The following is a 22,486-nucleotide window of genomic DNA, read 5'->3' as shown; positions in this document are numbered from 1 at the left end:
TTAAACTAAAAAATCCTACAGAAACAGCTGATCTTTAAACTAAAATCCTATAGAAACAGCTGATCTTTAAACTAAAATCCTACAGAAACAGCTGATCTTTAAACTAAAATCCTACAGAAACAGCTGATCTTTAAACTAAAATCCTACAGAAACAGCTGATCTTTAAACTAAAATCCTACAGAAACAGCTGATCTTTAAACTAAAAAATCCTACAGAAACAGCTGATCTTTAAACTAAAGATCCTACAGAAACAGCTGATCTTTAAACTAAAGATCCTATAGAAACAGCTGATCTTTAAACTAAAATCCTACAGAAACAGCTGATCTTTAAACTAAAATCCTACAGAAACAGCTGATCTTTAAACTAAAATCCTACAGAAACAGCTGATCTTTAAACTAAAATCCTACAGAAACAGCTGATCTTTAAACTAAAATCCTATAGAAACAGCTGATCTTTAAACTAAAAAATCCTACAGAAACAGCTGATCTTTAAACTAAAATCCTACAGAAACAGCTGATCTTTAAACTAAAGATCCTACAGAAACAGCTGATCTTTAAACTAAAGATCCTACAGAAACAGCTGATCTTTAAACTAAAGATCCTACAGAAACAGCTGATCTTTAAACTAAAATCCTACAGAAACAGCTGATCTTTAAACTAAAATCCTACAGAAACAGCTGATCTTTAAACTAAAGATCCTACAGAAACAGCTGATCTTTAAACTAAAGATCCTACAGAAACAGCTGATCTTTAAACTAAAGATCCTATAGAAACAGCTGATCTTTAAACTAAAATCCTACAGAAACAGCTGATCTTTAAACTAAAATCCTACAGAAACAGCTGATCTTTAAACTAAAATCCTACAGAAACAGCTGATCTTTAAACTAAAATCCTACAGAAACAGCTGATCTTTAAACTAAAATCCTATAGAAACAGCTGATCTTTAAACTAAAAAATCCTACAGAAACAGCTGATCTTTAAACTAAAATCCTACAGAAACAGCTGATCTTTAAACTAAAGATCCTACAGAAACAGCTGATCTTTAAACTAAAGATCCTACAGAAACAGCTGATCTTTAAACTAAAATCCTACAGAAACAGCTGATCTTTAAACTAAAAAATCCTACAGAAACAGCTGATCTTTAAACTAAAATCCTACAGAAACAGCTGATCTTTAAACTAAAATCCTACAGAAACAGCTGATCTTTAAACTAAAATCCTATAGAAACAGCTGATCTTTAAACTAAAAAATCCTACAGAAACAGCTGATCTTTAAACTAAAATCCTACAGAAACAGCTGATCTTTAAACTAAAAAATCCTACAGAAACAGCTGATCTTTAAACTAAAATCCTATAGAAACAGCTGATCTTTAAACTAAAAAATCCTACAGAAACAGCTGATCTTTAAACTAAAATCCTACAGAAACAGCTGATCTTTAAACTAAAAAATCCTACAGAAACAGCTGATCTTTAAACTAAAATCCTATAGAAACAGCTGATCTTTAAACTAAAATCCTACAGAAACAGCTGATCTTTAAACTAAAATCCTACAGAAACAGCTGATCTTTAAACTAAAATCCTACAGAAACAGCTGATCTTTAAACTAAAATCCTACAGAAACAGCTGATCTTTAAACTAAAAAATCCTACAGAAACAGCTGATCTTTAAACTAAAGATCCTACAGAAACAGCTGATCTTTAAACTAAAGATCCTATAGAAACAGCTGATCTTTAAACTAAAATCCTACAGAAACAGCTGATCTTTAAACTAAAATCCTACAGAAACAGCTGATCTTTAAACTAAAATCCTACAGAAACAGCTGATCTTTAAACTAAAATCCTACAGAAACAGCTGATCTTTAAACTAAAATCCTACAGAAACAGCTGATCTTTAAACTAAAAAATCCTACAGAAACAGCTGATCTTTAAACTAAAATCCTACAGAAACAGCTGATCTTTAAACTAAAATCCTACAGAAACAGCTGATCTTTAAACTAAAGATCCTACAGAAACAGCTGATCTTTAAACTAAAATCCTACAGAAACAGCTGATCTTTAAACTAAAAAATCCTACAGAAACAGCTGATCTTTAAACTAAAATCCTACAGAAACAGCTGATCTTTAAACTAAAGATCCTACAGAAACAGCTGATCTTTAAACTAAAATCCTACAGAAACAGCTGATCTTTAAACTAAAAAATCCTACAGAAACAGCTGATCTTTAAACTAAAATCCTACAGAAACAGCTGATCTTTAAACTAAAGATCCTACAGAAACAGCTGATCTTTAAACTAAAAAATCCTACAGAAACAGCTGATCTTTAAACTAAAATCCTACAGAAACAGCTGATCTTTAAACTAAAAAATCCTACAGAAACAGCTGATCTTTAAACTAAAGATCCTACAGAAACAGCTGATCTTTAAACTAAAGATCCTACAGAAACAGCTGATCTTTAAACTAAAATCCTACAGAAACAGCTGATCTTTAAACTAAAAAATCCTACAGAAACAGCTGATCTTTAAACTAAAGATCCTACAGAAACAGCTGATCTTTAAACTAAAATCCTACAGAAACAGCTGATCTTTAAACTAAAATCCTACAGAAACAGCTGATCTTTAAACTAAAATCCTACAGAAACAGCTGATCTTTAAACTAAAATCCTACAGAAACAGCTGATCTTTAAACTAAAAAATCCTACAGAAACAGCTGATCTTTAAACTAAAATCCTACAGAAACAGCTGATCTTTAAACTAAAATCCTACAGAAACAGCTGATCTTTAAACTAAAGATCCTACAGAAACAGCTGATCTTTAAACTAAAATCCTACAGAAACAGCTGATCTTTAAACTAAAATCCTACAGAAACAGCTGATCTTTAAACTAAAGATCCTACAGAAACAGCTGATCTTTAAACTAAAAAATCCTACAGAAACAGCTGATCTTTAAACTAAAATCCTACAGAAACAGCTGATCTTTAAACTAAAATCCTATAGAAACAGCTGATCTTTAAACTAAAGATCCTACAGAAACAGCTGATCTTTAAACTAAAGATCCTATAGAAACAGCTGATCTTTAAACTAAAAAATCCTACAGAAACAGCTGATCTTTAAACTAAAAAATCCTACAGAAACAGCCGATCTTTAAACTAAAATCCTACAGAAACAGCTGATCTTTAAACTAAAAAATCCTACAGAAACAGCTGATCTTTAAACTAAAAAATCCTACAGAAACAGCCGATCTTTAAACTAAAATCCTACAGAAACAGCTGATCTTTAAACTAAAATCCTACAGAAACAGCTGATCTTTAAACTAAAATCCTACAGAAACAGCTGATCTTTAAACTAAAATCCTACAGAAACAGCTGATCTTTAAACTAAAATCCTACAGAAACAGCTGATCTTTAAACTAAAATCCTACAGAAACAGCTGATCTTTGAACTTGAAAGTGATGTGAGCTTAGTCACATGCCTCATTATGCAACCAGGGTATCGTATTTTCATTTTTTATTTTTGCTAAAAATTTCTTTTTTTTTATTTTTATTTTTTTGCTTTGATGTTTTTCTTTTCCAATTTGTTGGTTGCTATATCACTCTAAATGTGAAAAAGGGCCCTTTTTGTGTATCTTTGTTGAATAATTTTATATATCCTGCTACACCCCTGCAATTTTAACAGAATATAAATAAAAATTTCAACTCAAATTTCAATATTGACAACTTAAATTAAAATGTATTCTGTGAGTATAAACTAATAAAGTAAAATAGTCAAAATATGACTCCACACATTTTTTAAATATCCTAATATTTGAATAGTTAGATTATGTCAGTATGGATAATCGACACTAAGATGGACTATAGATTTATTTTTAAATAAATCATTATGTTTTCTTTTGTTTTATTCTTTTGTTTTTTTGTTAACACCTAAAGATATACCTGACTTCAAATAATTTGATAAAGTTTTTGGTACTGTCACATCCCTTGTCTGCAACTCCCAAAGTTCCACACTAAAATTCTTTAGATGCTTATCATGTGACCCGAACATAAAGCTCCTAAAAATATAACTGGATTTATTAAATAACAAAAGCAGTCACACGAGGTCACGTAAAAGAGAAACTGTTTGAAAAAGCATGAAATGTACTGATTTGTGTGAATTTGCAGACATAATAATCATTCACTGAAAAAAAAGAGTTTTATATTAGAAGATGCCCCTATACAGTACTTTAAATTTTATGCTATAACAAATAATGGTATGCTAAATGTTTTATGGTTTATCTATCATCTTGTTTTCACTACTTTCAACATACTGTATATCCAAAGATGTTTTCATTTTATAGTAAACAAACATTCTTCTTTCTTCTTAATGGGGAATGGAATGTGAATAAACTGGCCCACAGTTAAAAACAGAGACTACTTATTTTACTTATTTTGTGTGATTTCATAAAATTCCCCTTAATCCTATTTATTTGCTATTAGGGACGCACGCATAGTTTAACACATGCAATGGGTAAAAGGCATTACCTGGAAAGACACAGGAAAAGACAGTCCTGCATATGGACACAAAACAAACAGACATGAAAGACGCATCTAAAGAGGAACAGGACCCCATGCACACCGGAAAACAGAGATGGTTACCCTGCAGCGCTCAAACTGGATCCTCAGTGGTTCTGGTTCACAGGCTGGGGGTTGCTGAATTTTCAGCCAGTTCTCTGAATTTGCTACGATCTGCTCCAAGTTGTGGAAGAGATTGTAGAAAGCCAGTACTTTAGTCTGGTAGGCCAGCCATGCTAGCCTCTCAGCCAGTAGAGAACAAAACTCAACCCACCGGGCATGTAACTGCTGAGCGGCTTGCTGAATATCGTCAGAGTTCTGCCCATCTGTGAAGACAAAATATGCATTATTAAATTTGGTATGAAAAATACTAAGAAAATTAAATGAAAATTCCCAATAGCCCTTAATGGCTGGTTTCTGCTGCTGCCCCCTGACCTGGAATCCCTTCCCATCATTTGTCATTTGTGGTTTAGACAGACATAAACTGAGTTTCACATGTATTCATTCAACATTAATACCCAGTGCAAGCTACCAGGCCCTGCAAGTGTGGAATCCACAGTATTATTAGAGTTATATTTATAAAGTTTGTATAGTTATTGGTTTAGTTTTAATAGTCTATTGAACTGAATTGGTTTAATCCAAACAAGTTTGCCTATAAAGATGTAATAAATAAAAAGGCCTTGCATAAGGATAGAATGACAATCATTGGACCAAATGCATTCTCTCAATGGAACATTTAGGAAAAAAAGCTCAATGACACAAGCAAATACCAGGAACATTACTGTATACACTTAATTCGGATACTTAATAATTGATACTTATTTTATGAACATAATCCAACTATACAAATAAGCGTTTTGGGCATGGAATTATTATTTTTACAGTGAAAGAATCAGGTCTGTGGCTTAAAAGGTTTTGAGAAAACCTGGGCCAACTGTAAGCTTTGGAAGTGATTCCCTCTGTCATGTCCATGCTGGAATCCACATCCATCTACACACACACACACACACACACATATGGGGACACCCCTCCAAATAATTGAAGTCAAGTGTTGTTTTTCAGGGGTTGGGCTCGGCCTCTTAGTTTCAGTAAAAGGAACTGAACTGTGCTGGACACAGACACACGCAACTGAGAACTGCTCTCAACAGAGAACTATACTGTGCTGGACAGAGACACACACACACACACAAATTGTCCTGTTTGCATGCATATGTCACTTTACATTACACTTCACACCTTACATTGATCGTGTTTACATGTAACTTTAATATTTGCACTCACTGTCAACACTATTCGTTTGCACAGAGTCTGTGTTATATGTCCTGTTTGTTTGCACTGTCTTGTCTTGTCATCCTGTGCACTTCTGTTGTATGTCTAGTTTTACTAAAGATTGCACCTTAAGTATAGTTTGGCTTTATCTCTATGTTTAGCTCTATGTTTGTCTGTGTCACCTGTACTTTGTCATTGTTCTGTGTAGCACCTTTGGTCTAGGAGGAACGTTGTTTCATTTCACTGTGTACTGCATCAGCTATATGGTTGAAGTGACAATAAAGCTTCTTTGACTTTGACTCTTAATGCTTCAGCATACCAAGACATTTTGGACAATTTCATGCTCCCAACTTTGTGGGAACAGTTTGGGGATGACCCCTTCCTGTTCCAACATGACTGTACACCAGTGAACAAAGCAAAGCCCATAAAGACATGGATGAGTGAGTTTGGTGTGGAGAAACTCTGGATCTCAACCCCATAGAACACCTTTGGGATGAATTAAAGTGGAGACTGAGCCAGATCATCTCGTCCAACATCATTGCCTGACCTCACAAATGCGCTTCTAAAGGAATGGTCAAAAATTCCCATAAACACACTCCTAAACCTTGTAGAAAGCCTTCCCAGAAGAATTGAGCTGTTATAGCTGCAAATGGTGGGCCAACTCCATATTACATTCATGTGCATGTAAAGGCAGACGTCCCAGTTTTGGTCTGGCTCACAGTCTCCGCTCTAATTCATCCCAAAGGTGTTTTATTGGGTTGAGGTCAGGACTCTGTGCAGGACAGTCAAGTTCCTCCACACCAAACTCGCTCATCCATGTCTTTATGGACCTTGCTTTAGTCACTGGTGTGCAGTCATGTTGGAACAGGAAGGGGTCATCCCCAAACTGTTCCCACAAAGTTGGGAGGATGAAACTGTCCAAAATGTCTTGGTATGAGTTCCTTTCACTGGAACTAAGGGGCCGAGCCCAAACCCTGAAAAACAACATGTGAATTCAATGATTTGGAGGGGTGTCCCAATACTTTTGCCAAGATAGTGTATTTTGGGTTCACTATAAGGTCCTAACAACCTAATAACCTTTCCTAATAAGGTCCTATAAGGTCCTAATAACCTTTCATAAGGTCTTTGCTTCTTATCAATTGTTACCAAGCCATTTTTACTGTATTTCTGTTTTCTTGATACTAATCTTTGATGGGCTCTATTCATGTTGCTTGCAAAAATAAAATGACTGAGAACCTGCACTTGTGTCCATCTCTGTCACAGTGTGTTTTTTGTTGCTGTTTTTGTTGTTGTTATATGGCTTGATAATTCTTTTTTTCAGTATACAGTATATGTGAAAATGTTTACCACTTGTGAGCTGATCTACCAGGGCCTGAGCTGACCGGGTTGCTTCCTGTAGCTTTCTAAGTTTCTCTGGTTTTTCTTTATCAATTGCCTACAAGATAAATGAAAGAGAAGAAAATTACAATGCTCAATATAAAATTGTGTTTATAATTTTTATAAATTGCAACAAAAAGCTTTCAGTGAACCATTTGGCATCTGTATTGTGCTGGCTTATCTCACCAAGACTTTCTCATAGAGGTCTGCAACACTGCCCTCTTTGCGTGAAACTGAGAATTCAGGACTCTGCAGGATGGCTTCTGAGCGTGTCATGAAACTGTGAATCTCAGTGAAATCCACATCAAACCTGAAAAGACAAATGAACAGATGTAAATCAATGATGCTGATTTTGTGTCCTCTAGTGTTATTAGTGCTGAAAGAACTAAGAGATAATCTGTGCTATAGGATATTTTATGCTGCAGCAATGTTAAGTGGAGCAATCAGTTTCTTTCATAAAACATAAACATAAACATAAAACATTCTTTCATAAAACAGTGTTTGCACAGATTTTGTGTCTACATTATACTGGTGTATAAACTATTTACTGTACTATAAATGCACAGTGCTTGACTTCAGCTATACAGAATCTGTACATCTTTTAACTCATGAAAAATAGAAAACCTAAGTTATGACTATGCGATTCACTACACCCCGAACACACAAAGACTCGGATATGAGTGTGAGCATTTCTAAATTCCAGCATACTATCTTAGTCAGAAAGCAGGCAAAGAATCAAGGAGTTGAAATACAGTCCCTTTCCCCTTAAGATATCAAAAAAAACACAGGCTAGACTGTCCAAATAGATATTATTTAGCCAAAATCAAGTAAAAATTTAAATCAAGTCAACAATATTAAGAAACATCTTGAAGAGAAATCACTGGCATTATAATACAAACAGATATAACAGAAGAGGCACCGAAAAGGTTGAAGAACAAAAGTCGATATGCACAGCAACACATAGTTAATAACAAAAATAATTATCAGGAGTTTAATGTACGGTGTTTAAGATAAACATGTATCAAATGAAATGAGTATGTTGCATTAAATCAAGCTAGTTCTTTCAAATACAGTTTCCAGCCCCATATAACCTCAGAGGACCCACTTGATTTATTACTTACAGACCCCCCAAGTCCATATTCTAAACTCCTTCATGAATTTGCAGATTTCATCTCAAACATTGTTTCTTTAAACAAAGTATTAATTTTTGGAGATTTTGATATTTGTTATGATCATTCGGATGAGCCTCTGAGAACAGTGGCTTGCCCGTTTCACTGGGGCTTAATCAGAATGTAATAGGACACACTTTTCTCTAATATTAACGTTCAGATTAAATACAGAAAATACAGTTTAGTCCGAAAATATATACTACTAATATATGTTAGAAAAAAATTAGCAACCTGGTATAACAATCACAAGAACACCTTGAAACAGGCCACTTTTGGGACAAACCAAATTGGTAGTATTTCAAACAAAATGGGAGGAGAGCCTTCTGAGCTATAAAATATCTCTTAGTGCTGCTAGGTCAACAGATCTCTATACCCTAAAAAAAATACCGAAAATAGTCCTACATACTTATTTAATACTATCAAAAGGAATAAGACCAAAACAGAAGCATGCATAACATGAAGTTGCAATAACTTGAAAATTGAAAAATAAACAGAAATTAAAGCCAGACAATTGGATAATTAACTATGTAGATTACTATACAACAATCAGGCATAACATTATGACCACTGACAGGTGAAGTGAATAAGACTGATTATCTCCTCGTCATGGCACCTGTTAGTGGGTGGGATATATTAGGTAGCAAGTGAACATTTTGTCCTCAAAGTCGATGTATTTTGAAGCAGGAAAAATGGACAAGCGTAAGGATTTGGCGAGTTTATAAAACATGGTCCAAGGAAGGAACAGTGTTGAACCGGTGACAGGGTCATGGACTCACTGATGCACATGGGGAGTGAAGGCTGGCCCGTATGATCCCATTCAACAGATGAGCTACTGTTGCTCAAATTGCTTAAGAAGTTAATGCTGGTTCTGATAGAAAGGTGTCAGAATACACAGTGCATCACAGTTTGTTGTGTAAGGGGCCGCATAGCCGCAGACCAGTCAGGGTGCCCATGCTGACCTCTGTGCACCACCGAAAGCGGCAACAATGGGCACATGAGCATCAGAACTTGACCACAGAGCAGTGAAAGAAGGTGGGCCGGTCTGTTGAATCACGTTTTCTTTACATCACATGGATGGCTGGGTGTGTGTGCTTCACTTACCTGGGGAACACATGGCACCAGGATACACTATGGGAAGAAGGCGAGCCGGTGGAGGCAGTGTCATGCTTTGAGCAATGTTCTGCTGGGAAACCTTGGGTAATCCATGTGGATGTTACTTTGACACGTACCACCTACCTAAGCATTGTTACAGACCATGTACATCCTTTCATGGAAACAGTATTCCCTGATGGCTGTGGCCTCTTTCAGCAGGATAATGCGCCATGCCACAAAGCAGAAATGGTTCAGGAATGGTTTGATGACCACAACAACCAGTTTGAGGTGTTGACTCCAAACTCCCCAGATCTCAATCCAATCGATCATCTGTGGGATGTGCTGAACAAACACATCTGATCCATCAAGGCCCCACTTCACAACCTAGACGACTTAAAGGATCTGCTGATAACATCTTGGTGCCAGATACCACAGCACACCTTCAGGGATCTAGTGGAGTCCATGCCTCGACAGCTCAGGGCTGTTTTGGTAGCAAAAGGGGGACTAACACAATATTAGGCAGGTGGTCATAATGTTGTGGCTGAACTGTGTATATAAAGGACATTAGACACTAGATGCTTATTAAAGTCCTTCTGCTTAATTCTGACAAGACAGAAGTACTTGGGTCACATGCAGCTAGAATTAGCTCTCTAATTACACAGTATCTCTGAACGGTCTTTCTGTTTCATCATGTGCAGCAGTTAAAGACCTTGCTGTGATTACTGACCCCAGTCTTTCTTTTGAAGCTCATATAGATAATATCACTCGGATAGCCTTCTTTCTTCTCAGAAATATTGCTAAAATCACTACAAGATTATTACATCTAGTGTGAATTACTGTAATTGCTTTTTTGTGTGTATGTTCCAGTCAGAGTCCTTACTAGAACCAGTAGATACAACCACATCACTTTTATCTGATCCACACTGCACTGGGTCCCAGTCAAATCTTACATTATAAAATCTAGCACTGAATGATTTTAAACCATAGATCTAGAGGGTTCATGGGCATAGAGTGTTTTAAGTGGAGTGGGTGTCTGCTTTATATCCCAAGGTACTCTCATGTCTATGTTATCTTCTGTCTCTCCCTTTTAGTTATGCTGTCATAGGTAGCCTTGCCAGAGTTTCAGCTTGCACTCTGTACACAATGTCCATTGTAATAACTAATACACGGCTTTGAGCACACCTAACAGTCTGTGTTTCTCTGTCTCTGGACGGCCTAAAGTTCAATGTGATTACTGTGAATGGTATCACTTAGCAGCCATTACATTTATGGGGTGGGGACAAGATTGGGGAGGGCTGAAAAGCTGAAACAGAACCTCACCTCTTGCGAAGCTCTGAGTCAACAACAATCTGACGCTTCTTTTGAGGTGGGGGGGTAGTCAGACCCTCTTTAGTATGTTTCACCACTTTTTTGTGATGCAGGGGAATGGTGGTTTCTACAGCTTTGTGTGCACTTTCAGACTGGGATGTAGTAGGAACGGTTGAAAGCTAGGAGAAATGAAAAAGTCAAAGGAATTATTCAATGTATTGTTCAAAGCCAAATGATACTGAAAATTGATAATGCTATACAAATGCATACAGAGTAAAGTTAGTACAGTGAGAGCAGATGAATACTTTATAAACTGTAAAACAGGAGCAAGATAACATAAATAAACATTACCTTGGTGCTGGTAAGCTGAAGTGACTGTACTAGTTTGTCCCACCGCTGAGTGGTCTTTTCTAACTTTGCTTCAAGTTTTTCTGATGCCTGCTTATTCCTTATGCTGGACAATAGGTCTTGAACAAGGGAGCAAAGTTTGTCCATGGTCTGTCTTTTGAGCTCCATGTCTGCTTTCAGAATCTGTGTAATACAATCACGTTTGAAGATAATAAACATATTTATATCACTGTTAACTTTTCAAATAAGTACATAGTTGTCTATGTACTTACAGAGACTGTGTCTCTGAAAGTATTGAAATGGCAAGGCCAATTCTTTTGTTTTTGCATATTCACGGTAGATTTAAATGTTAGATGGTAAACAACTTTGAACACGGCACCTCTGGTGGTAAACTATCCAATATTTAGGTGAGTAGTGTATAGTCTTAAGTAGTAATAAGTACAATCAATATTTGGTTGCATATCCACCCTGGCAACCCACTGACATCATCAACTACTGCATTGTGCTTTTCTGGGCTTGTACCAAAGCATCTTTCAGCTGTTGTTTGTTTTGTAGGTTTCTCCCTGTCCTCTTCAGGATGTGAAATGCATGCTTAATTAATTTAAGGTCCAGTGATTACCTTCCATTATTTCCCACAATGACCTTTGTTGTATTTACAGTGTGTTGATCATCGTTTTGCTGCATGATGAACCTCTACCTAATTAGACTGGCTGCATTTCCCTGTAAATTGGCAGGCAGAATGTTTTTGTAGACTTCTGAATTCATTCTGCTATCATCATGATTAACAATTAATTAGTTTGTAAGTAGCTCTGCAAGCCTAAGCAATGGTACTACCACCATCATCTGGCTTTCTAATTCCAACTGCTGACTAGGTTGTACCTCGGTATGGTATGTTTTTGTCGAATAGTTTATTGTGATATCTTCACCCCTGTGTGTGAAGACAGTTGGTGATGAGCCTGATTGTTGAATTTTGGTCATAGCTCTCAAAAGGTTTCTGTAATCAACTGTTGGTAATTTCCTTTTCTGAGCTGACTGGTTGTTAGTACACCAGTAGTTTCTTTCTTTTTCAGGACATTCAGAATTATTGCATTGGCTATGCCCAGTGCTTGCGAAATGGCTCTGGCAGCTTTTCCATATTTGTCCCCTAGATTTTCTCCCATAGACAGCTCTCCGGTTTTCATGATGGTTTATCCCTTTTTAAAACAAATAGTCTTGGGCTCAACCCAGGGCTCAAGCCAAGAGTAGACATTCAGGGCTATTAATTGTTTAAACAATCAATCTAACATGGGAAGCCTGGCAACAGGAAACACACGTTCCAATTGTTGATCACTTGAAAAATGGGTAGAATCAAACAAAAGGTGTCATTTGATAAGTTGCTAGACAAGACATTTTTAGATTACATGCAATTAATTTTTAGAGGACATATAACAGGTCATGTAAATAATCTATTAAATTTTATTTCTGTAGAGTCACATTAAAATGAATAGAAAAATAGAAAATTTTATTCTTAAATTTGATGTTTGCAACACAGCAACAATAGAAATAACAACTACGGGGTGAATACTTGAATCTAGTCTAATCTAATCTAATCTACTTCCGGCACTACTACAATTTGCATGTACATACAACAGATTTCATACGTGATACTTGGCTAAAATTGTTTGTTACGATGCTATGTTTAAAACATGCTCAAATTACTTTAACTAAATTTATAATGCACACAATTACTTACAGCAAGCTTTCTGAGATTGGCTGCCACTTCGTTGTGATCAGTGGTACCACTGCTTTGGATAGAAAGAAATAACTGCTCCTTCTGTGTTAGCCAGGACTCAAATATATGCTGAAAAAATGGCAGGTGGATGGGAACACAGTCATGAAGTGAACAACTTCAGCACCTTATGAGCATTTTGAAGAGTTGTTCAATACAAAGACACATTAGTTCTGGTGGCTTTGTTGACACCTTCTGCAACCTCAGCCCTTATTAACCATTAACAGTAATAATGAAATAAAAATAAACAAACCATGCATATGACATAAAATATTTTATACTTTAATTGTACTTTAGTTGAAACTACAAGCTTTTTTCTCATCTGTACCTGTTCCTCAGTGAAATGCTGCCACGTTTTCAGGATCTTCTGAATGAGGATCCATCGGTCCTCTGTCCATTTACAGATGGCGGCCCATCGCTCTCCAAGGTTCTGTGTGATGAACATATAGGAAATATATTAGTTTTGTTCACTAAGGCAGCTTTTATACTTGCAGCTGTCAGAACACAGTTCACATTAAAAAATTGTTAATGGAGAACTGCATAAATGTGCAGAAGTACAGATACTGAGTGGATAGTGAGTGTATTACACTTTAGAAGTATTTGATATAGAACAATAATACCAGTTGATACATACGAAAAAGTGTTTTAAATGATTTGTTTTTGTAATCCAGGGTTTAGTGTGCGGATAAGAAATAAATTCCATTCAGATTTAAACACAGTGATAAGTGCTAATAGTTAATTAATATTTATTTTTGTATTTTATTTTTTATTTTAACATTTTTCTTTATTTTATTAATTATTACATAATTGATTTATTTCATTCTGACAGCTTAGTGCATGTAAAATATTTTCATCTTTCATTGAGGGTTAAGGATGACAATATTGAATATTTACCTGTAGTTTCTCCTCCAGTGCTGCGGTGGCATTGTATCCACTGCTTTCATCCACTACTACAACCATGTGAGTCAGAGAGTTCACTTGCACCTGCTCCATTTCCAGGTCCTCTTGTAGCAGCTTCATAGGCAAAATAAACAAAATGATAACAACTATATATAAATAAATGCCATTTTAAACACATATACATACAAACACTATATAGCCAAAAGTTTGTGAATACATGTCAATCATACCATCATGTATTCATACATATGGGGGACTTACCTAAACTAGTGCCACAAAGCTGTTAATATAAGTTGTATGGGATGCTTTTGTGTACAGGAACATTACAATTTCCTTTTGCTTAAACTAAGAGGCCTAAACACCCAATATAAGAATGCCTCGCATAAAATGAGATCTATGAATATATGGTTTGCCAAATTTGGAGTAGAAGAACTTGACTGGCTTGTACAGAGCCCTGGGGTGGCCATATGGTTGGTTTGTAATTTATATCAGGCCCACTTGATTTGTGCAATGTTAAATCTAAAGTTGCTGCACATACATAGCTCCAGTGTTCTGTCACCTAACAAAAAAATACCCAAATGGCCATGGGGTCATGTTGTCCCACAACAAGGTCAGCAGTTTTGGCTATGGCACCAACATGACAGATAAGATGGGATTATTAATGCTAATGTTATAGAGTGCAAGTTGTTGGCAGCCTAAGTAACAATAGTGTGTCAGTGACAATAAAAATAGATTATGATACTATTAGTATGCAGTATGTGTTTAATGTGTGTAGTGTATGCATGTATTTTGTTTAACCCAAACACATCAGTGCTACAGTCAGTAGCTCAGTTTGATGGTTCAGCAAAAATGCTTCAGATATTTTACTTCAAATCTATTTTGCCTGCTCTGTTTTTCACCCAAATCATAGCATTTCAGTCAATGACAGAATCATGTAAAGCTGCTTTGTGACAAAAGCCATGGTTAAAAGTGCTATATGTCTAAAATGTAATCGAGTAGAATATTACACTATAGTAAAATGGTCATGGTGTAAAAACAATTTGCCTGAGAATCTCATTAATGGTAAAATTTCAAGAAAGAGAACTGACCCCCCTTATATTGTGAATTCAACACAGCCAGCTTTATGTATATTTTACTTCTATGTCAGAGCTACAACTAACCAACCCACTAGATCACCATATGCATTCCATTTCTGTCCAAGAAAAAAATCAGCACTTTGCAGAAAACATCATTCAAAACATATCAATGAAAACATCAAAACATATTACATAATCATTATCAATAGGTTTGTATGTAAATTGTCATTTCATTAAAAAAGAAAAAAACAATTATGTTCTAAATATTATTAAGTTCCTCAGAGTTATAAAGACTTATCTCAGGTACAAAAAATGTACCTTGTGCTCTTCGATTTGATGCTTTAGATCTTCAATTTCAGGACCTAGAGGCTGGGCTTCTATTTGCTTAATTCGAGCTTCAGTAACATCTAACCAGTTGGAGAGCTGTTTCAGCTGCTCATTCTGCAGGTCCATTAACACTTCATGAAGCCTTGAAATCACCAAAAGTAAATGACAATTAATATAAGGTTTTATCATAGTTTCAAAATCCACTATATGACCAAAGGTTTGTAAACCCCTGACCTTCACACTCAGAGTTGGAAGCACACAGTTGTAAGGTGACACTTTAGTATGCTGTAGCATTACAATTTCCCTTCACTGGAACCAAAAAACCATGAAAATATGATAACTGCCCACTGCCTAACCATGAAAAATTACAACTAAATTACAATTTAGCATCATGAACATCTTGAAAACATGCTTCTAAAATTTGGTTCGAATCTGATGATTCCTCAAGAGTTTAAATTGGATGTTTCAAACATGGATATTTTCGGAAAATATGAAAGGGGGTGCTATTGATCCGCAGGGCAACTGCTGATCTGATATTTAAGTGAAAATCCCAGGCAGTCAGTTTCTAAAATACTCAAATAAAGTGAAACTGCAGGTGTACAAGTGATCCATATAATCCACATACACGTAATAAAGATAAATTTAATAAAGGTGAATGCTTTAAGGTGTCATTTACAGCCACTAACAAAAATTAATAATGGTTAAGCATTAAATGGTATCATTTGATGTTGATTTACATAAAATACATTAATTACAAAGTAGCAAGCAGCTAAAATGCCCAAAAGGCAGCTAGAAGCCTAAATGCCATTTAGCTAAAATTTAGGCATCTAGCTGCTTTCGGACATTTTAGCTGCTTGCTACTTTGTACATAAGGTACTTCATGTAAATGGATCAAGTGGATCAACAAATCTTTATTAAACACCCCTGTTTCAAACATTTTTCAAAACATTTTTAAACTTAACTTGACTCTGGACATTATTGGCTGTTAATAAAAACCTAACTGCAAATTTTAGTTAGCACTGTCTGGATTTTTAGTTTCATAGAGTAAGAGAATTGAATGCAAATAAATAGAAATAATGGTTCAAAGGATACTGCACACAGAAAGGAAGTTTTCATATTAATTATTACCTGCTCTGACGTTCCATACTGGCCACTCGTAAATGTTCCCAGCGAGAGTTTAACAGGTTCATCTGCTCCCGAATTTCATTCTCCTCATCTTCAGTCAGCTGACCTTCAGCCAGGAGGATGCTCCCTGCCTTTAACACGTTTCCTACACTTCCCTGATGAGCAGTCAGCTCAATCATGTATCCCTAAAAACCATTGTTGCAAAACATAAACACACACAGACACACACAAAAAAAGAAAACATTAATGTTAATTAGTATCAACATTATGATGCCAGAGACTATGAGACGGTGAAAAACTTACCAGCTAAAGAAATATACGTTCTCCCAGGTCTATTTTGAGAACTTACATTACTTTAAAGTAAAAACCAACAAAAGATTCTGCCAACAGATCTGTGCACAAATGGATGTCTGCATGTTAATTTTTGCCACTTAATTTTATTTTTCAAAAATGATCTACGTTTTTTACCTCATAAGTGTGAAACTGCTCCTTGACTTCTTCTACAGAAGAGGAGATAGGTGGCTGACCTTGCAGGCCATCCTCAGCAGACAGAAGCCATGTCAAGACCTCTTCCAGGGAGTTCTGGTAAGTCTCTAGCTGGTTTGTGCCATGTTGGAGTGGTCCAGGGGAGGGCCTCATATCCTCTGGACTTTCTGAAGACTGAATATGGTTTAGAGAGATGACAGGAAAGTTACATTCATAAACATACATAAAGCTACATTCCAGTAATTTGGTCATTAAAAATATTTACTCAAAAGTCAAGAACATCCATTCCCCTGCTTTTTAAAAATTTTTTTAGTCTTACCCCAAGTTATTTATTTCAAGAAAATTTTAAAAAGCTGTAACCTGCTTTATGGTCATCTGCTTTAGATAAAGATTTCTCAGTCACATCACATTCACATCACAGCAGCAACAATCTTCGACACCTTCTTAAATTGATCTTTTTCTGCATTCCACCATCATATATTTTGTTATTCCATATTATCACAATTAACTAAATAATAATATTAAAAGCTCTGCACTAGCGACTGCAGTGGTGTTTGACAGCAATCCTATTGCCCAGTCCTATAAAAATAAACACAACCAAATATTTACATGCACCTATATTTACATACATTCAATAAGGACTTGAATGGCCAGTGACAATTCTTTGAAAATACCCCAACAGATGTATTGATTTATAGCCTGTGAGGCACCCCTTTCCCCTGGGGTCAGATTATAAGTCCAGCCTACATCACAAGTCCTGCTCAACTCATTGAACAGCAATCCTGAAATATTGAATAAAAAACCTGTTTCTTGGCAAACACACATGATGTGCTTTACAGACTAACCAGTGTGACGGGGGTCTTTCTTGTCTGCCCAGGAGATCGAACATATGCAGCCTGAGTGAAGGCGTAGCTTTTGTAGCGTAACTTATTTGAAGGAGACTGGCTGCGTATTTGACTATGAGCCACACTGACTGTGATCTGAGAGAAAAAGCGAAAAATACAACTGAGACATTACAAAAGAGAACACTGACACAAACAAAACAAGGCACAGTGACAAGACAGAGAAAGGCATGCGATATGAGATAAAGAGAGAGAACATTCATGCCTGAGACACAGTCAGTGAAAAAGGTAAAAGTTAAGTAAAAACCAACAAAAGAATCTGCCATTCTAAAAAATCTAAATATATCATTTTATAATTTTATTCTACATTATTGGGTCAGATACAGGTTTTTATACTCAAACACCATATAGTAAACCACAACATGACCATACCTGAATATTAGGGATGATGAAAAATTTAAACCGATACCGATAACTGATAATTAAGTCCATCTCATGGCCGATACCGATAAGTTCATGTTTTTATATTAGAATTTTCATATAATCTTTTGTGCAGAATAGAAAATCTAAGATGTGAAAACTGAGAAACTAATATTTTAGTAGCTCTGGCCTAACTGTAATAGCAAACATCAATCCTAACTCTGCAGATTTTTTTTATTTTTTTTGTAAGGCACTACAATAAGAACAGAAAGGGTTTAACAGAACTATGACAGAACTATGGTTTATCTGCAATTAACAATTCATTAACAACAAATTTATTTGTATTTATAAGTATTTCATGCATAACAAAGAAATGCATCTATTCAACCTTTTTAGTGCATGAGGATGAGGAATATAGTATAGTAGGTATATAGACCTTAAGTCACATGTTTTTCAAATACATCATAAATAACATGCATTGACCTTGAAAAAAAAAGAAAAACAAAAGTGCATCCTCAACAGAAGAGCATAAGGCATATTTGAGATGCTGAATGGGGACATCGATGTTCTGTGTTTTAGGCCTATCGGTAGTAGCTGCTGCTGCCGCGGCTGCTTCATTTTCTTTTAATGCAGCTTTGCCCCGATGATGACCCTTCAAGTGAGATATAAGATTTGTTGTGTTAAAACTTGACGCCTTTTACCTCCTCTCAGAATCCTTGCTGAACATGTGTTGCAAATATCAATGGCATCCACTGCCACCGAGAAAAACTTCCAGACCGGCAAAGACATGTTCACAGACAATGACCTAATGAGCACAGGCTGAGAGTCACTGCAGGTTAAAGCTGCAGTCATGTGCACTCGGAAAGCGGATTAATCAGACTGATTGATTGAGTTACCAGCAAGCGTACTTCATCAGATCTAGTTATCGGATTTAATTTATTTATCGGAGCAATAAAATTATGTAATTTTCACAGATAAATATTGTGCATCCCTACTGAATATGATTTAAATATGAACTGACATTTGCCACATTACAAAAAATGTTATTTTGCAATTAAATAACATCTTGAATATGGGCAAAATCAACTAATGTAACTATGTTAAGCCTAATCTCTAGATATTTTTAATATTTTCAAGCTTGAAAATATATTATTCTATTGCCAGAGATTTTTTTCTTATTTCAAGCTGATGGAATAAAAGCATTTTAAGCTTGTAATATGACTAGAATTTGTACTTGTATTTAATAATACATATAACCTTTCCTTTATTCATTTATTTTCAGGCTCTATTATATTTTCCAGTGCACTGGCTAAACCCTAAGATTCACCTGAGAAAAGGAGAATGATTCATGTTAATAAATACTCTTCCCTGACTTGCATCCTTTCACTTTACATGCCTATGAAATAAAAACTACAGAATTAAAATATCAGGCTTGTTTTTTTATGATAATAATTAATTTTTACTATTTTATTTACATTTCTGGCATTTGGCGGACACCCTTATCCAGAACAACTTAAATTTTTAAGATTTTTACTTAATCTGAGTGGCAGCTTTGGTGAGCATGGGAATAGAACTCACAACCTTCTGATCAGTAGTAACACTTTAACCACTAAGGTACCACATCCTATCCCATTCTAAAGTGTGTACCTAGAGACAAAAGCTTGTCAAATACTGTTATGTTATTAACTTGTAAAAATGCATAAACATTGTTTATGTTGAAGAGCTGACCTGCTGGGAATAACGTTGCTGTGTTTGAAGTTGGAAATGTTTCTCTTTAGTGATTACACCTTGGGGGAGAGACTCAACCTCCTCTATGGCCTCCTTACTCACACCATGGGGCAAAACTTGAAACAAGGAGGTGAGGTACATAATTATAGACTTCTTATCTGGAGAAGCAGTAGCCACATCTGGAGGAGGAAAGAAAAGAACCAAATAAAATTAGCCACATAATTTATTCCTTAATTCATTCCCAAACTCAGCTTTCTCCTGGCCACAGAAAAAATACACTTAGTCTGCTTGCCTTATTGTTCTTTCCACTGTGTTGACTAATCAAACACAATTGGTGAATTTATTAGTAAACTAGGTTTGCCAGAATCAGAATCAGAAAAAGTTTTATTGCCAGGTACAGCAAAGGGTTAGCAAAGGGCACTTTACAGTACTAGGAATTTGTCTTGGTGTCAGGTGCAAACATATACACAGATATGAAATGTGTACTATTGTCCACTAGTAGATGCAAGCCTATGACAGAAATTCCACACAGACGGTAATCCAAGCTCATAATAAAACTGGGAATCCTGGAGCTGTGTTGCTCCACCTCATTCTATATACTTAATGTACACAACAAACTGCAATGTGTGTTTGTTCCTCTAAATGTATTATAAAAAAGCTATCAGTATATGCAAGTTCACATAATATCAATTTTAGTCCTTAAAAGTTTCTGTAGAACCATTAAATGAATGAAATCATTATGTTTAAGGTCAAAACATCATTCACTGCATGCAGCAAGCATTTTTGACCATTTGCATGAAGGGTATCAATAATTAGGCAGCTAGCTAAATCAAGAACAACTCGTGCCTATTACTACAAAAAGCACAACAAAAGTAAATATAAATGTAAATATATGTATGAAAATAAATACCCTCAGGGTCAAGCAGCCGTTCAATGCCCAAATGCCTTTCAGAAATAGTGAACGCATGATCCAACCTGTCAAAAGCTTTATCCATCTGTTCCACCACATCCCAATCAAACAGCTCCGGCCTTGCAAAAATAAAAGCACAATCCCGTACATTTCCTTAACATTTATTTCCCAGTTCTTTAGATGAACCTTAGATATTTGAAAAAGTATATGTCATAGAAAAGAATATATTCACTTTACAACTTCAAATAACACTTCAGTTCCTGTATGCTCAAATATGTAGCACTACCGGGAGCACTAACCTGTGGCTATGGATAAGAGCATTAAAGGCCAGACCATCTGCCCAACTGCTAGTGAAGTTTACAACATTGACCTGTGGGTAGATCCTGGTGGACTGTCTAACCCAGCTCAACAGTATCTTCTCACTGCTGGTTTGCTTCAAGTCTGCCATCACATCTTTCATCACGTCTTTCACCTTGAAGAGAAGAAAAACTTTACAAAAGTTCCAGTTCCATGATCAAGTGAGCAGTGACTCTGCAGCAGAAAGTAGTAGTTGAGCTACAATATGCCTCATGAGTGACTCATTGTGGCCGTCTTACCTGCCAGTGAACAATTATGCTCCAGATGAGTCCTAAAGTCAATTTATGGTTGCCATCAACAATATCAGCTCCTCCAATATTCACCAGCTCAACCTGGAAGACGTACATTCATTAATACAAACTGTATTAAAATATAATATGAAATTGGGAAGATGAAAAAGTATTTTATAAGACTAAATGATAAATTTGTGTTTTCTAATAAATTCTTTCCCTAGACCACATTTTACAGGTTTAATTAAGAGTTCCAGGTAAGAGCTATCACTCTCTCTCTCTCTCTCTCTCTTTTATTACTTTGTCAGTAAGCTACCTTGTTAGAAATAACAACCTAAAAGATTTTAACCATTTTAAAATTGCAACACATAAAAACATGCAGAGACGGGCCAGCAGTTTCTGGTACCGTTTACATCAGAATGGGGAAAAAGTGTGCTCAGTGGAATGATCTTCTGGTGACAGACAGGCTGGTTTGAGTATTTCTACAACTGCTGATTCCTGGGATTTTCACTCATACCAGTTTACTCAGCATGGTGCAATAAAGATTAAAGTGTGGTTCTTCTGGGGACAGAAATACCTTGTTGATGTGAATGCTGAGGTCAGTGAAACACGAGCAGACTGGTTCAAGCTGATAGAAAGGCTTCAGTAACTCAGATAACTATTCTGTACAATTGTTTTGAGAAGAAAAGCATCTAAAAAATACATCAAGGCAAATGGGCTACAAATGCAGAAGACAATGTCAGGTTTGACTTCTGTCAGCCAAAAGAAAAAGAAAAGTAGTTGAAGACTGGAAAAATGTTAGTCTGGTCTGATGAACCTCCGTTTCTGCTGAGACAAACAGATGTTCTGCTCAGATTTCAGGGCCAACAGCATGGATCCACATGCACTGACTGAACAGTCCAGGCTAGTGGAGGTGATGGAATGGTGTGGACAATGTTTCTGGCACACTTTGGGAACACAAATACCAATCAATCATTACTTGAAGGCCACAGCCTAATTAAACATTGTTGCCTACTATGTGCATCCCTTCATGGCCACAATTTACTGTCTTCTAGCAGCTCTTTACATCATGATGATGCACCATTTTACAAAACAAGTGTCGTCTCAAACTAGTTTCATGAACATGACAAGGAGCTCAATGTTCTTTAGTGGTTTCCAATTCACAGGAATTGAATCCATTAGAACATCTTTGGGACATGGGAGAATGGGATATTCACA

At 35.9% G+C, this 22,486-nt stretch overlaps 1 protein-coding gene across 5 annotated transcripts in view; it reads right to left on the bottom strand.

The window, feature by feature from the left end:
- The window catches only part of dmd (dystrophin), a 183,206-nt gene that overhangs the window by 147,536 nt on the left and 13,184 nt on the right, over positions 1-22,486 (bottom strand). For 4 of the 5 annotated variants that reach the window (XR_009203704.1, XM_058380899.1, XM_058380897.1 and 1 more), the window contains exons 5-20: positions 21,278-21,370; positions 20,981-21,153; positions 20,682-20,800; positions 19,772-19,950; positions 17,627-17,761; positions 16,764-16,955; positions 16,299-16,480; positions 15,162-15,312; positions 13,762-13,881; positions 13,196-13,297; positions 12,832-12,939; positions 11,103-11,282; positions 10,764-10,930; positions 7,369-7,492; positions 7,153-7,240; positions 4,621-4,862 (exon numbers count right to left, since the gene is read on the bottom strand). Coding sequence is in view for 4 of the 5 variants with exons in the window: in XM_058380899.1 (XP_058236882.1) it covers positions 4,621-4,862; positions 7,153-7,240; positions 7,369-7,492; positions 10,764-10,930; positions 11,103-11,282; positions 12,832-12,939; positions 13,196-13,297; positions 13,762-13,881; positions 15,162-15,312; positions 16,299-16,480; positions 16,764-16,955; positions 17,627-17,761; positions 19,772-19,950; positions 20,682-20,800; positions 20,981-21,153; positions 21,278-21,370 (2,355 nt within the window). In the remaining variant the exon portion in view is untranslated. The remainder of the gene's footprint in view (positions 1-4,620; positions 4,863-7,152; positions 7,241-7,368; positions 7,493-10,763; positions 10,931-11,102; positions 11,283-12,831; positions 12,940-13,195; positions 13,298-13,761; positions 13,882-15,161; positions 15,313-16,298; positions 16,481-16,763; positions 16,956-17,626; positions 17,762-19,771; positions 19,951-20,681; positions 20,801-20,980; positions 21,154-21,277; positions 21,371-22,486) is intronic. The other variant, XM_058380898.1, reaches the window with a different exon arrangement.

Source organism: Hemibagrus wyckioides, linkage group LG26 (assembly GCF_019097595.1).
Source record: "Hemibagrus wyckioides isolate EC202008001 linkage group LG26, SWU_Hwy_1.0, whole genome shotgun sequence".
Taxonomy (NCBI): domain Eukaryota; kingdom Metazoa; phylum Chordata; class Actinopteri; order Siluriformes; family Bagridae; genus Hemibagrus; species Hemibagrus wyckioides.
This window is presented reverse-complemented; position numbering and strand designations above follow the sequence as displayed.